Raw genomic sequence first — 13,984 nt, forward strand, 5'->3', positions numbered from 1 at the left:
ACGTCTGAGCCAACACAATAACGATTGAACAGAACGGCGCGAAGAACGAGAACTTAACAAATATGCACGGCGAGCAGATGGATTTGAAAAGATTTATATTATCGCGTACCTGCAATGTCTGACCCATCGCTGATCCCATATGCGGACCCACGCTGTTAAGAGATCATCACCAATACACATGCATGCGGATCCAGAGCAACCTCTCATCAACAAGATATGATTCGTCCAAAGGATCTATTGTCCGTGATGGAGTGAAGGACTAGACGAAATAGTTGCCCCTAGCGTCGATGTCCGGCGAAGCGGGAATCGCTCCTTAAGCCGGCGAGCCGGCACCGCCACTGCTGACCGACCGCAAAGTGACGTCTGTCGTATCCGGTTCTCAGGTTGCCGCGGAAGTCGAGTCCGCTCACTGGCTCGGCGTCATCGGGGCCCCCATTATTTCCTCGGGCGGGCTCTCAATGTCGTTGCGGTTGCTGGACAGTTATCAGATGATCTGACAAGGTATGTGGTGGAGAGTGCGTCCACTAGGGTTCCTCTTTTAGTTGCTGTCGAGTCAGGGGCATCCCAGTTTACGAGGGAAAATTCTCATCGATTCCCTCGCATGCCGAGCTTGCTGTGCCTCGCTGTACGAGAAGAGCGACTGAGTAAGGAATCGGATCTCCATAGTAGAATCCGTCATTCTCAACCGCATGGAATCTTGGTCGGAATCTGGAACATTGTCAGTCACAATTTGGAGCCTGGGCTTTGATCAACGCGGGTCCCTAGAAGCCTGCCTGGCCATCATCACCTTTGCCATGTACCCGAGATCGCAAGACTGATGCGCAGGCACCAAAAAGGTCTTGTTACTGCTTAATTGAGCCTCCAGCCCCTGCATCGGGATTGCTGGCAAATGCTTCGCTCCCGCCGCTAAGCCACTCGCTTCAGCCAACTTAATTACCGACTGCAAGTAATCCATTGTCGGTTCCGGATTCCGACGCTAACAATAGCCTCTTCTTGCCTTTTCAGAAAACTGCCATCTCCCCATTCCAGAGGCCGCCATTGGATGACAGACATTGAATCATCGATCAAGGATACTCTTGGAAACTAGCATCGTATCAACGTCTCCGCCACGCTTGAGGTATTCAGAACTATTGTGACATAGTACTGCCATGTTTGGTTCTGCAGATGATTTATCAATGGTGAGTTGTCCATGTCACCATGTGTAGAGGGTGCAAAGCCGAGAAGTCAACACTGTAGCCGAAGTTGGATACGATTTGATCGGAATATCGGGGCAGCAGCCATTTCCTGATTAATTCCCTCACGAAGTTTGTGCTCCACTGAAGGTTGGGTTCTTACTTCCGAGTTCCATTGTGGACTACGCTCAGCTTGCCGCCACATTAGGCTGACAATACATCCTGCAAGATGTCTCCAGCAAAGAATGGGGCATTTGACTCGTGGCAACTATTCCCGATCACCCGCGACGACACAGTCCGGTGATTCTTCCAACAAGTGGTCAATGACATGGATAATGGGAATCGTGATTTGTGGCTTTCCAGCCTTTTGTGCCTTATTGTCTTGAATTAGCCCGCATTATCATTCATTTTGCCTTTCCTCATTCGACATTTGCTATGTACTTGCTCGTGAAGCTACGTCGCATAGAAGCTTGGTTGTGACATAAGCCTTGTGGTGGCGGTATCCTGGAAAGCTTCCCTCAAATGAGTTCATCACAGCCCTGATTGACTGACTGTCATGTTGGGCTGCTGATGTATGCCTGTTGTAAGCGACATGGAGAAACAGAGAATCTAGGTTCCATGCGACCAAAGGTAGCAAGTGCCTGAGCAGACAGTCAAAATACCATTTACCGGCGTCAGAACATTGATCAATGGTCACTTACGATCTCTGTAGATCACTCCTGTCAAGAGCATTCAAGACTGCTACCAACTTTCTAGTCGCGGAAGCGCAACTTGAGACAACGAGCGGTGTCTGATTACGGAAGGCTACGTTGTCAAAGAACGAAACATGTGAGAAGATTGATGAGCGAATGCAATTTTCAACCTGGTGAAAAGTGCAGAAGATGGTAGACAGCCATGGCACATGCTTCTTGTCGAGGTCTTTCGGTATCAAAAGTGGCCTGGTGAGTGCCGGCAGAGTATGTCTCCACGAATTCAACTCATTTAGAAGCTGATGGCTGATTTCAGCGTGTAACTCTTGTGACATTGACGAGGAGGAAGGTGAGCGCAACTTCTCGTATGCTTTACTTTGAATCTTAGCCAAAAAAAGCTGTTCTTTGAGGCAATTAAACGATGTGCCGTCTTGGAGATAAATACTTCCATAGCCATCATATTGTTCTTGCTTTGGAACATCTCGCACGATGTCTGAAGATAACAGCGGTGGCTTCCCGAGCCATAAGGAGAGGTTCTGGTCAAGTATATAAGCATGCGAGAGCAGACGATGATTGTGGATTGCTCTGTCGGCCAAGGTGGTGGATATTTTGTGGAACCCGGCAAGAAACATCATTTGAGAGGCAACGCCTAGTACCATGGCTGATGTTGACAACCTTGACGTAGACGAAAGAAATAAGGCCTTTGATTGTTAGTAATCAGCTAGGAGATGAACAAGAATTTGGATCTGTGATGGCATAGGTACCATAAGAAGTAAGGCGCCAATTGTAACCGAATCTGGCGGCTCTAACATAAGTGATGGCAACATATTCAGCGCCGTGTGTAGACAGCGTTCTGAAGAGTCAACCTCTTCTATGCTATTAGATTGAATAGCGTAAGCGTACACAATGTTGACAGCGGCACAAACCTTTGGCGAAGGTGAGGTTCGTCTGTGATCATATTCGCGAAAGATTGCAATAATTTCGCTCGACTGGAACATGCCACATGCGTTAGTTGACTCTGAAACGAAACCTGCGATCTCTTATATTAGCTTCATGTAAATCCGAAAGAGTGACTTCGGGCGAGGCTCTGATAGACACTTGCTTTCAAGGCAAGCCTGTCTTAGATTACGCGGAACAGCTGTCTGTGACAGCGAGATCGTGAAGCGCGGCTCGTCAACTTGCTTCAATGACTCTATGATTGCAGTGCTGAGGCTGTGGTCACCCAAAATAAGATCGACGCATTTCGTGTTCAGCAATGAGAAGATCTGACAAGAACCTTCGCTTCTTGTGAGCTTGCTGACGAAAGAGCCATGAAATACACAGTTGAGAAATTACCTTGATACGTAAAGTCAATGATCGACTGCGATTGATCGAGCATCACGCCCGTGCCTCGTCGGACGAGTTGATAAATAACATCTGGACAAGAAGCTTCAAGGCCAAAAGTTGTACAAGGCCACAGAAACCTTGAAGGACTATTTGTATGACGGTATGACGGTGTCGTAGCCAAGGTAGCGACCGAGAGAAAGCTTTCCAATTTGTTCTCGACTCGCTCTAATGACCGTATGAGATCATGGCGAGATCTACGTGGGGGCAAATGTCAGCGTCTATAGTTGATTCTCCATCAGTCTCGCCCTAGCATACTTCCGGCTTGTGGGTGCTCGTTGTTTTGTGTATGCATAATCGCATTCAAAAGTTTTAGCCAAGCATTGTGAACATCGTGGCACAGCTGCATCGCACTTGATCTAACAGATGAGGTCGGATTAGCTATCAAGAAGTTCCCTTGCTAAGGGATTACTCTCCTACCTTCCGCTTTCGGCACGGCGTGCAAGCCCATCTAGACCTCTGAGTCATGATGGGGTAGGGTCGTCTTGCTTGTTCCGACGGATATGATTGACCAGAATGTGCCGACGCAGTGCTAAGGAACAGGAAGTTGTCTTTTTGTTCCGTGGTTCAACTCGTAAACACATCATGAGTGATTTCTGGAGATGACGGAGTTCAAGCGGATATTGGAGTCAAACTCCGCAACCAGAGAGTTGTTCCGATACCCGGGGGCCCGCGCCATGGGAGTGGGGCCGTTGTTCCGATCCCCTAATACCCGACACCACAACTAAAGACGTACAATGCTGAAGGAGAGCCAGAGTACTTAAGGAAAAGCCCTAGCCTGAGATCGACTTTTATGATATCTTGACATTGTTCTCAGACGTTCACCAACGCTCCGATGTATTCCAAGACTCACAAAGTAGCAGTGTTCGGAGCTGTTGGGGAGTCTGGGGGTATTATTGTCAATGGCTTGCTCAAGTCAACATCTCCGTCTTTTGTGAGTTCACAAGTCTCGGTTTCCATTGTTTTCTCAAGCGCATATTCCCATAGAACTTGTGACCGATAAGTCTGTAAGGAAGTCACCGCCATGGCCCGGCCCTCGTCAATCTCAAAGCCAGCGTACGAGGAGCTGAAAAAAAGAGGAGTCAACGCCATTGTCGTCGACCTTGACAAGCCAGAGATCGAGATCGCCAACACCTTGAGAGGATTTGAAATTGTAGTAGCCTCGGTCCATCCTGCCGGCATAGCGTCTCAAATAACACTGGCTAGAGCAGCCAAACTAGCGGGCGTCCAACGCTTTATTCCCAGCGCATTCGCGATGGCTGTCTCGCCAACCGCCAAGTCTTCCGTCCAGAAGACGGTATGTCAGAATCTCACGGATTGGTGGGCTTTACGATATTTATTATACCGGTTTCTGACGTCCAATTGCAGAAGGAGTTGGTTTACGATGAACTGAGAGCCATCGACCTACCGTTCACAATCATCGACGTCGGCTGGTGGTACCACGGGTTTATCCCTCAATTGGCTTCTGGGCGAACTGACTATACCGTTGTGTTGCCTGAGTTTCTACGAAATCTAGTTCCCGGCGACGGAAACATGCCGACACACGTTGTGGATTGTGCGGATATTGGAAAACTCATTCCTCGCATCATTGTGGACCCAAGAACCATCAACCAAAAGGTCATGGCCTCCTCAGCAACGATGTCTTTCAACGAGATGTTCGCCATAGCCGAAGAGCTTTCCAAGGAGAAAGTCATGAAGAAAGATGTAAGGCGGCTCCACGAGGCAATCTCTTGCGCTTTGATAAACTCTCACTAACTACCTCATTCTCGCCAAGATTTCCGCGCAGGAATTGCAGTCGATGATCGCAGATTTTGATGCACAGCTACAAGGGAGCCCTCAAAATGCCCTTGCGGCAATTGGAAAGTTCTGTTTGGAGTACTATTATTCATCATTTATAGATGGAGACAACAGTCCAGACGGAGTCAGTCGCCTAGGCTATCTTCTAGCCGCTGATCTCTACCCCGACTTCCAGCCAGCATCTTTCCAAGATTTCTTGTTGGAAGTGTTCAAGGGCGACATTTGGATTCCTTATTCAGGAAGATAGGTGTAGAGATCTCAAGTGGCGGCACGTCAACTGAACTGTCCAAGTGCTTTTCACACAATCTAGGACCAAGCCAAAAATAGCCACTTTTGGAGTTGCTGAGTGATGCCTTAGTTGAGTAAGATGAGCGAGACAGACTTTTGTTATTTCTTGAAGAGCTTTCAGGCACCCGGCAACTCAAAGCCAAATCCTCAAGCCCACTAAGAGTACGAGATTGTGAGAGATATTACATCTTTGCATCAACAGGTTTCGCAGAAGTTGATTTAACTCAAGTTATTGTCATTCTTCTTATCAAAGTCTACGTGAAGCAAAGACCGTATATTCAAGGTCCGATGAATTTATCGTGTGACATCTCCATCTAACGCTACGTGTAGTATTGATAATGTCTCCCTCGCCAGAATGCATCATCACTTTAAAAGAGGCTGAAAGATCTAAAGAGACGCTCTTAAAGATCAAGAAAGGGAGATAAGCTTCGAAAGACACCGACTGAAGATAGCTGCAATAGTGTGGATGCACTGGTGAATAGCAAAAGGTATGCCTGAGCAGCAGACTCAGTCCTAATTCCAGTTGACACCGCTGCAACGTCGCTCCAAGAATGAATGCGCTGGTGAAACTAATATGCTGGGGATCATGACGACAACGAAAAGGTAAACAAATTATGGGATCCGGAAACGATAATGTATGGGAGCGAACGGCTACTATAGTAAAGCATGGTTTATGTAAGAAGGAATGGAAGGAATGGAAGGAATGGAGGAGGCACAATGTTCTACATGATGATTTTGGACTTCGTAGCATAGCCTTTAGAGACAGCTTGTATTCCATCAGGTTTATGCGTTGTTGTTGTTGTCGTTGTCGTTGTTGACGTATGCTACTACAAGAGTTTACAGGCATAGCTGAATTTCGTGAATTTGCCATCACATCGATCACGTACATGAGTTAGGTCATCGCTAGGTATGGAATCGAAGGCATTTGCCGAAAGATATCCCAACTGTAAATACAATTGACTTCAAGCAACGAGTGTGGTGGCTCATCTCAACAATTTTCGTGAAATCTATGCCTCACTTTCTCAATGTCGTCTCTTGAATCAAGAAAACGCATGATCGGGGTTTCCTCGTCATAGCTTTGCAAAATGTGGATGATTTCTTAATTTGTCTGAATTGGAAAAACTCATAGGCCTTTTCTAAACGAATCATTGTCGACTAGCTCCCCACCTCTGCGTACCTGCACATCGACCTGGGTAATAACTTTGAACGTCTGACGGGACAGTACAACGCCAGTAATCTCTCCATTGCTTCTTAAGATGAGGCGGTCTTGAACATTATTCCTGTCGTTGAGATGCCTTGCCACAAGGTGACTGTGTGTCTTGCTAGGGGTTTTACTGTAAATCTCAGATTAGTCGGAAGAATCATAGAACAAAACCATTCACACAACGGGGCGCAAACATACTGGCTCTCGTAGACTGAAGAGCAAGGCATGATTGTAGCTGTTGAAGCAAGTCGCAATACCCCCTCTGGTCGTAACTTGAGGATCTGTGGTCGGTGATTGAGTAGCTCCCGATAACTATGGGGAAACTCAAATTGCATCTGGAGAGAAATAGCCATGACTTTAGACGCAATATAAATACTTGGAAACATCGCAAGAAGCTTGTCCTGATCAGCAGCATGGTTTTCAGAATCAAACGCCTGAGATGTTATCTCTCAATTTAATGAATTTCAACTGACAGTCAATTGAAAAAGTTCATACATAGTCTTCGACTGGATTTCGATTTCGTGAGATTCAAACTGACTGAACACAACTGACCAACCAATCGGGCTCTCATGCGTCCTTGCAGCAAGTCTACAGGCACCCCTGGTCCGTGATAACAGTGTAAATGAGTACGTATCAGCCTCATCAGCGAGCAAACTTCATGCGGCTCCAAGTACTCCAGGGTGGTGACCCAAGAAGCATTCCTGTGGATTGAACGAATGTTGAGATTCATCTGAATTTTCAGCCGGGTTTCTCACCAAGTGCCTTGCAGGCAACCACCGTGCCCAGCTATTCACCGAAAACGCCTTGCCAGGCTGGGAGATTCAGGCAACCGGGTTCATTGGTTGACTCCAACCCAATCAGATGTGTTCATACCAAGTCGACTGTACTGAGATTATGCTAGCCAATAAGACCATCGGCGCTACCGCTGTGCTACGCCCTGTCTCACATTTGGCTGCAAGTCCTGGTTTCCCCGTTGGGTTGCAGCAAATTGTAACTGAATTTCAATCTTTTGAAAATGAAAAATGGCCCAATCTCAGCCCTTGCTACCTCACCCTTGTCATAGCCATTATCTTGATGGCACGTGTCGTCGCGGTAGCTGATCTTTCGATCGGTTCGGGCTCCCCATTTCTTTCCCCCATCTGATTTCCTTGACAACTTGATACGGGTACGGCAGCTTCCTTCCTTACCTCACTGAAGAGTGAATCCACGGCCCTGCTCACTGTTCTACCTTCTGTTTGCATATTGGTTCGCAATAATGAACGACGAAAACGAGGCAGCAATTGAGGGTGTCACCTCAACCAAGAGCCCACAAGAACATACTATATATCGCGGTAAATCAGTCGAAGTTCCTTCAAAGCTAGCACTTCGCCGACAAAAGACTCACGTCGACGACAACCATTCAGTTGGGACTATTTCGACTTCATATTCCAAGGCCCATTCTGCTACCTTTTCGGCTCCTCACTTCGACTTCCACATGCATTCTCCATCGGCGACGACTCCAACCACATCTCGACCTCAAAGCCCAACAAGGCTGACCTCTGCGCCGGGCCAAGCCATGGAGCTTGGTCTTGTTGGTATCGGGGAGCATGTGAACGCATTGCCCTCAGGCAAGTTCGCAGATTTGCCGATTCTTTCTCGAGATTCCCGCCTACCAGAATCCCAGCTCCCCTCTGGCGGAGCTAGTACTCCGACTGGTATCTACAGCGCGGCTGAGTCACCGAATAGTGCTCGAGAGTCCGACTCTGGTTCTGATATCTGTCGCTCTGATTTTGATTTAGAGAGTGCTGCCAACATTGCTTTATCCCGTTCTCTTGGGGTGTGTCTTAACCGACTCAGTCACCCTCTTCGTGTCATCGAGGCGTTCTCCAAGTTTAAAGATCAGTGCGTCGAAATTCTGCAGCAAGAGGAAACGTTCTCGACAATTGACTGGGACGATGACGGCTTTTCCTGCTATGACGTCGAAGAGGGAGATGCTAGCGACGGCAACTCGGCATTTGATGAGACATCAAATCGAGCTCAACAATCAGAGTCAGGAACAAAGAAGCGACCGGCTGAAGAGCGAGGCGGAGACGATGAGCACGACGAGATGGACAAGAATGCTGGTCAAGACCAGGGCCCAACTAGAAGAGGACGCAGCAAGAGACGAAAGATCGGGCGTCCAGGGGGTTTCAGCTGCCCCTTTAGAAAACGCAACCCTTGGAGATTCAACGCCCGGGATTTCGATGCTTGTGCCAATAAGCCCTACAAGCAAATGGCAGAATTAAAGTAAGTTCCAACGTTCTTGCAATACTCTCACAGCTGATTCCGAACATTGGATGTTTCCTTCCACGTTGCTATCTTTGGACAAGGCCTGACTCGGCACAATCACATAGGAGACATATTAGCGCTGAGCACGGGAACCAGTGGTGTACTTACTGTGGGCAACCGCGAACGGCTGGAGACCACCCGCCTGAAGTTTGTCTTCGCAACCGACAGTTGAATCCTAATTCCGAACCAAGAGATCCCGAAGATGGCGTGGACAGTCTCAAAGATGAGTCTCTTAAAAGTCGTGCTGCAGGCTGCAAAATTCAAACTTGGGGGCAATTGTGGAATCTGCTTTTTCCCGATGATGAAGAGATACCTTCGCAAAGTGTGTGGCACTAGCATTATTACGTAGACAGCTGCTGACGACTGTTATTATAGCTTTTGATCCTGTGATAGAACACCACGACATAGCCGCTGAGGGATGTGAGACTTTCATCCTGAACACTGCCGAAGACATCTTCGCTTTTATACCACAAGGTTCTGGTCTGTCATTACAGACCATTCAGGAGATCCTACATAGAGGGACGAAAGTTCTTCTCCAAGGCTCCAAGTATGCTGACTATGAGCGTTACAAGATGGCGGGAAACAACAATATGATGCAGATGTCAACACCCATGAAGGGCAAGGCTGCTGTTTCGGTGATTCACAGTCAAGTCGACGACGTTTTCGATGATGGCGAGTCGCCGGGTGTAATTGTCACACTACAATCTTCGCCCCAGGGCGCACCTGTGATATACAATAGTACATCAACTGGTTTGAAGTCCTCTTCAGTAAGTTCTTGCATCGGGTTCAGGCTGTGATCCTCATACTTACACAACAATGAAGATTAGCCGCGAACGACTGATTGCACCTAAAGTTGAGCGAGCCCCCACGCCAAATGTTACCCAGAAGGTGAGTTTTGCCAAAGCTTATTCTGTAAGTACTAACATGTCCAGACTTGTCCAGCACCTGGCGTGTTGATGCAGAATGGGCCTCCCATCTCCACTGGAGGTCATCAACCCCCCATCGTCTCGGATCTACCAGCTGGGGACACTTTCGATTGGCCAGGCGTGGACTTTCAGAACTGGGATGGGGGTTACGGGGACGAGTTTGTGTGTATGGAAGGTGCGACCACCGAAGATTTCTGGCCGTCATAAATGGTCTCAAAACCTGGATCAACCTCCCAGTCATTCACTAGTTCGGGGAGTCACAGCTAGGCCTAATTATCGTTTTATTTGATCTTTCCCTGGTTGTGTAGGTAGTTATTCGTAGTGATTTTATCTAGATGCTTTTTTATCTCAAGTACCTTCATTACGGGCCGTCCATCGAATCTCACACTGTAGACGGACGTGCGACTTAGACTATGATGTGTATACTATTGAACTGGAGGCGGATAGACACTGCTCTCGCAGAACCCTCCACGGGCCCATAACTCTCTCGCGTCATCTTATCTCTCTATCTCGAGAGCGCATGCCAAAGCCATCTACAAACCGGGCCTTCGGATGTGCACCAGCAGATTGCCGTTGCCCCACGCATACTCTTGGCCCTGGACAGTGTTGTCCGCACGAGTGCAGCTGTCCATAATAAGACCGCCGGCACGGGCAACGTCGTTACTGGGGCAGAGGTATCAGCATTATGTATCTGATGTCACACAATTAAGAGATCAGGGGCCAGTTCTCACCAAGCTGAAGAAGTAGAGGCCGCGTTAGTGCCTCCCTTGACACCGGTGATTTGAGCATTGCCAAGGAGACAGAAGACAGAGACAGACGAAACAACGCATGCCTGGCTGCCCTTACGGGCAAGGTCGTTGATGCAAGATACCGCGTCAGGGACCTGGTTCGGATCTATGTCAGCGGTCTCGATCCTATCAAGCCAGGGTGCTGCAAGAGAGAAAGGGACATACGGAGGCTTCAGTGCCGGCAACAGTGTTGCAAGTGACGCGCTTCTGGAGAAGGCTGTTGGTCGAAGTGGTGCCGTCAGACTCGGTGGCGTTGACAGATTCTCTCCAGGCCTCGACAGCTTGGCTGGGAGTCAAGTTGTCTCCTTCGGGGTTGGCAATAATGCCATCGACCCACTTGGCGAAGGAGAAGACTTCTGCGGCATCAGACTGGGTCGCGGTGGGGACGGCTCCAATGAAGGGAGCCGCGGCCAAGACAGCCAGGGTAGAGAGGGCAACGTTGACCATCTTGAAGACTTGAGCGGGCTCTGAGCTTGAGTCTTGATGAGATGAATGCCAGTGCTGAGAGTAGAAATCTAGACATTGGGAATGGCTTTGCTTTTTTATAGCTAATTGTGAGAGCAGACGGATAACTCTTCGGTGAAGCCTTTCTTTTGGGACAAGTCTCGAGACGGGTCTGGGCGGAGCTGCATGCTTGACCAAAGTCCTTTTCAAAAGCCTCAACCGATATGTATTCTCCACAGAGCTTGAAGTAAGGTTACATGTAAGCTCACTAAAAACAGGGGTCTCGGTCATGTCGGCTCAGCCTTGTAGGTAAACTGCAAGACTATTCTTCGCGATGGCCTATCGCAACAGTTCTCGACCATTCGTTCGAGGATAACCAGGCCTTCCAGACAACAACGGCGTTATGTGAGCCTCGCCATCAGCGGACAGGTACGCACAGGCTGAAGTGCACACTTTGCCTCTTCAAATGCATGGAAGACCCGAGATCACGTCGTCACAAGTTCTCCCAGACATCACTCACCCTATCTCACAACTGTACATTATCTTCCTCAACTTTCCGGAAGAACACGACCTCCTGCCTTGGGCGGTGATACCTACTACGGCATAACGAGGGTCTTTTTATAGATATATAGAACACTACTTAGCTTATCCTTTATGTTACTAGCGTAGCGCTCGAACCTCGCTAAGTATAGTTACTCTAGGTTATAAGATATTACGGGGGGCTACGTATAAGCAGAAGGGTTAAATCTTGGATTATATATTATACTATTTTGTAAGAGGGTATTATATAGATTCTACGGGGTACTATATACGGTTATATAATTCTAGCGCGGTGTAGTCGCCTTTCGCCTCACTTGAGGACATTATGGCATAAAATGGGACAAACAAACAAACAAACATGATGGAGTTGTTACCCTGCGAGGATGTCGAGGCAGCAATCCACTTCAGGATGTATCTTTAGTATAGCCTTCTAACCCCATGGATATCTGAATGGCAGTGTCCACTCTGTTCCTTCAAAGCTTAGTCTGAGTGAATAACGCTACATGTCAAGTGCCGTAGAGAAGAATAGGAAGGTCGCGGAAAGAAACCTAGCAGGGCAGAAGCTTGAGTCCACTTAGCTTTCGGGAGTACTAACCGAGAAAGATCAGCATGCGGTCGGCGAACTGTCACATGCAGGGAAAGCGGGCCTGGATATATGCAACTTGGAGGAACGACCCATGAAGGATACTAATTATCATGAACCAAAGTCCCTATCTAAAAGCGAGACGATGTGACCTCCAATAATTGGATTTTAAGCGTGTTATTTGGCGGACTCGTGAGAGACTTGGTCGGTGCTCTCCTGCGGGCCGTAAGACTGGGTCACATTGTGGTAAATGGAGCATCGGGCGGTCGGGGCGGCCGCCTCCAATGCCTCAATTTTAGCCCAGTTCGGGAAGTGATACTGACGCTTTTCATGGTCGCGATATCAAGCAGAATGAGGCTATTGCGAAGAGTATCAGAGAGAAGGCTGCCAAATTCTCCGCATATCGGAAAGCACCGAGTTGTGGAGTGCGACTCCGACCGCTCACAGGGTGCTTGAGGCAGCTTATAACGAGATATCAGACGACGAGAGAGCGGGGCCAAAAATGTTTGTGAGAGTTTTCAGCGGTGTAACCGATCAAATGGGACTTTCGAAAACCAGTGCCCGGACCTTTGAGTCTAGACTCTAAGACTCATCACTTCCCAGAGGAGCCTCAAGAATGTTTGCGGAGTTTCGCTTGGGATGGTATTAATCGCTGGTGATGAATCATGATCTATTACTTGCTTTCCTCCTTCGAAGCAATCGCAGACTTGATGTGCAGCTCGAAATCCCCATCCTGCTCAGCAAAGAAACTATGACAATGTTAGCCCCAACCCGCACATTCGCAAGAAACAGACCTCACTAACCTTCGAATCATGAAGTTGACCCTCTTAATGCTCGTCAAATTCAGCGGCGCAGTATCATTCTGAACCCGTCCGCGGAAAGTAGGCACAAACGCGCTAAACGGCATCACCACCTTCTCGACCGCGCCGTCCGTGTGATTCACCGCCGGGATCTGGAAGTCAAACTCCCAGCTGACGCCAGACTGCTCCACGCCATTCACGGGCGGCGGCACCGTATCCTTCAGATTGAACGTGTACTTCTTGCCGTCCGTGAACGGGATCTCGAGGGTGATGGTGTCGTACGCCGAGATGTCGAGGCTCGGCCAGTCGTCGACGGTGCGCTGGGACGCGAAGCCCGCGCCGCCGAGCGTCGCGTAGTCGAGGTTGCCGTGGAAGTTTGCAATTGACTGCGCGAACGGGTTGCCGGCCGCGCCGGCTTCGATGATGTCGAGGGTGGAATGACTCGCGCCGTTGCGGACCGTATCGTCGGAGGCGATCCATTGGCTCTTGTCCCAGGGCGTGAAGAGGGCCGCGGAGGCCAAGGCGCGGAAAGCGACGGGGATGTGCATGGCTGCTGGCGGGTGAACGGGTGAGATGGATGGCTGGTGTGAGGAAACAAGTGACAAAGGTTGGATCAGCAGCGGGATCGCGGGATGGTGTATGAATACCAAATGGCTGGGCACGTCGCTTATTTAACGCTGAATTGTCGTCATTGTCCGTGTCCGCTTGTCATGTTTATTAAACTTTGGTTGCCAAGATTCACGCTCCTTCCTTGCGTGCCCCTCGAAGCAATCAAGGGTTCCGGAGCAGTCCATCGTGGGTTCATTTACGTGGTAAACTCTATTCTCGTTGTCAAATCCCAGGCTAGCGGTTCACCCGAATTGTGGAGAGTGTGCAGCAACGAAATGTCATGGATCTGGGATCTTCGCTTTCGTTACTTTTGTCAATAAGACAAACACAGCCGCCAAGCGCGCGCCGGTAGTGCCGAGGAAGTCTGGGCATGTCGATTGAGCCCCCTTTAAAACCCCTATTGATTGCGCGTTTAAGACATGCGCCTGTCAATTGATCCAGCCCTAACCGGTGA

The 13,984-nt window shown here is 48.8% G+C and overlaps 5 protein-coding genes across 5 annotated transcripts; 2 read left to right on the forward strand and 3 right to left on the reverse strand.

Moving 5' to 3' along the window:
* Window positions 1-1,869: 1,869 nt before the first annotated feature.
* Window positions 1,870-2,859, reverse strand: CABS01_02051 (fungal specific transcription factor domain-containing protein; the record flags this gene model as incomplete). The annotated part of the gene is made up of 3 exons (XM_060535430.1): window positions 1,870-2,562; window positions 2,626-2,675; window positions 2,760-2,859. The coding sequence occupies 3 exons, from the start codon at window positions 2,857-2,859 to the stop codon at window positions 1,870-1,872; spliced, it is 843 nt and encodes a 280-aa protein (XP_060395735.1).
* Window positions 2,860-4,268: 1,409 nt separating this feature from the next.
* CABS01_02052 (uncharacterized protein) lies at window positions 4,269-5,288 on the forward strand (the record flags this gene model as incomplete). The annotated part of the gene is made up of 3 exons (XM_060535431.1): window positions 4,269-4,541; window positions 4,613-4,948; window positions 5,019-5,288. 3 exons carry the CDS (start codon window positions 4,269-4,271, stop codon window positions 5,286-5,288), a joined length of 879 nt encoding a protein of 292 aa, XP_060395736.1.
* A 2,500-nt stretch (window positions 5,289-7,788) lies between these two features.
* CABS01_02053 (uncharacterized protein) lies at window positions 7,789-9,973 on the forward strand (the record flags this gene model as incomplete). The annotated part of the gene is made up of 5 exons (XM_060535432.1): window positions 7,789-8,798; window positions 8,882-9,162; window positions 9,216-9,607; window positions 9,663-9,728; window positions 9,803-9,973. 5 exons carry the CDS (start codon window positions 7,789-7,791, stop codon window positions 9,971-9,973), a joined length of 1,920 nt encoding a protein of 639 aa, XP_060395737.1.
* Window positions 9,974-10,299: 326 nt separating this feature from the next.
* CABS01_02054 (uncharacterized protein) lies at window positions 10,300-11,001 on the reverse strand (the record flags this gene model as incomplete). The annotated part of the gene is made up of 3 exons (XM_060535433.1): window positions 10,300-10,429; window positions 10,498-10,649; window positions 10,720-11,001. 3 exons carry the CDS (start codon window positions 10,999-11,001, stop codon window positions 10,300-10,302), a joined length of 564 nt encoding a protein of 187 aa, XP_060395738.1.
* A 1,793-nt stretch (window positions 11,002-12,794) lies between these two features.
* On the reverse strand, window positions 12,795-13,469 carry CABS01_02055 (complex I intermediate-associated protein 30; the record flags this gene model as incomplete). Its single annotated transcript, XM_060535434.1, has 2 exons — window positions 12,795-12,870; window positions 12,925-13,469. The coding sequence occupies 2 exons, from the start codon at window positions 13,467-13,469 to the stop codon at window positions 12,795-12,797; spliced, it is 621 nt and encodes a 206-aa protein (XP_060395739.1).
* Window positions 13,470-13,984: the final 515 nt, after the last annotated feature.

The sequence above is a fragment of the Colletotrichum abscissum genome (genome assembly GCF_030869225.1).
Source record: "Colletotrichum abscissum strain IMI 504890 chromosome Unknown Scaffold_4.1, whole genome shotgun sequence".
NCBI lineage: Eukaryota > Fungi > Ascomycota > Sordariomycetes > Glomerellales > Glomerellaceae > Colletotrichum > Colletotrichum abscissum.